Source organism: Hydractinia symbiolongicarpus, chromosome 8 (genome assembly GCF_029227915.1).
Source record: "Hydractinia symbiolongicarpus strain clone_291-10 chromosome 8, HSymV2.1, whole genome shotgun sequence".
NCBI lineage: Eukaryota > Metazoa > Cnidaria > Hydrozoa > Anthoathecata > Hydractiniidae > Hydractinia > Hydractinia symbiolongicarpus.
The window spans coordinates 10327512-10328993 of NC_079882.1; the positions used below are offsets into that span (position 1 = coordinate 10327512).

The window sequence follows — 1482 nt, forward strand, 5'->3', positions numbered from 1 at the left end:
GATTAATCCGTTTATGAGAACGAAAGAAATGTGATTGTTTTTGTTGTTTCAAATCGCCGTCATATTGAAGAAGGAACAGAAACAAACTGGATTAATTAGCAATGTTTGTCTTATAGCTAAAAGGGCTAATTGACTCGTTTAATTGATAAGCGTTGTAGTGAATATAAAAATCCTTTACAATGCTCGTTTTTCTGAAGCTTTTTAAAACCCACACTTGATCTTAGTATTGAATGAGAAAGTGGCTGGAAAATGGTCATAGATCTATTGCACACAGGATTTTATGTTAATAAAGTTTAAATGAAAAACTTAATGTGAAGTAAACAATAATGGCAAACTCCGGAAATACGTTAAGCGCCTTTATATCTTCGCTAAAGTTTATTAAGAAGTCAAAGATAGACGGAGAAGGCGATAAGACGTTGCTACGATGTCCCTCCCCAAAGTTGTTGAGTTCGCCTTCATTGTTCAGACATCGTACCCATTCTGTCGATTCTGCGTTTGATGATAGCCTTTTAGAGGATGTTAATGATGTTTTAGAAACTGATAGTAAGCGAATCAAAAAGTTACACGGCAGAATGCGACGAAAGAGTATCAGTCGTAAACATCTGAGCGACGACTCGCTTTGTAATGCTGTTATGGTAGAAAATGTGGAGTTAGCAAGACAAGTTCTACTCTCTGATAACAATATAGATGTTAATACATTCAGTGCACCCGGATGGAACCCCTTGCATCATGCTTGTAGACTTGGTAACATTGAGTTAATAAAATTACTACTGGATGCCGGTGCAAATACATCACTGGAAACTGTGGAGGGTTTTTCTCCGCTACGGCTGGCAGTAATTTATGGTCACTTTGATGCTGCTGCGTACCTGATACACGAAAGAGGAGTTTGTTGTCATGAAATACGTGACGGGATGCAAGAGTGTAAACCCAGCCTTAGTATCAGCACTACTAGAGTGACAATGAAGCATGCTAAAATAGTCAAAACAAAGGGAGGAGGAGAGTGATATGTAGTTCAAATTGTACTTTTTCATCGAGCAACGTCCTGATTGTATAATATTGTTTCTTATTTAAATAGATACTACTTACAGAAAAAATTAATACTTACCGCTAAATGTTTTAGAATTAAGAATCAGAAAAAAAGGAAACGAACCTAAATTTATTAGATCTGACTGTTTTGCATTGTGAGACCCTGCTATAGCACTCTTGTGCTTATGACCTATTCGATGTTATGAACCATCAAATGTTCCTGTAAAAGATGGGAAAACTTCGCCAGGAAAAATATGCTACTTTCCCAAACCTCAATTATAAACGCCTCAGCATTATTTTTATATATTGAAAGCTGAGATCTGGGTCGACTTTTTATCGATAATGTTTGAAACTATGTTACGTAGTGTATGCGGAATCATTTTAAAAGGCTCTGGCGTTGACATCTTCATGCTCTGTTATACATCTCTTATCAAAAACACAATAGAAACCTTGTAC

At 36.4% G+C, this 1482-nt stretch overlaps 1 protein-coding gene across 1 annotated transcript; it reads left to right on the forward strand.

Moving 5' to 3' along the window:
- Positions 1 to 326: 326 nt before the first annotated feature.
- Positions 327 to 1004, forward strand: LOC130653710 (ankyrin-1-like). The gene has a single exon (XM_057456226.1). The coding sequence runs from the start codon at positions 327 to 329 to the stop codon at positions 1002 to 1004; it is 678 nt and encodes a 225-aa protein (XP_057312209.1).
- Positions 1005 to 1482: the final 478 nt, after the last annotated feature.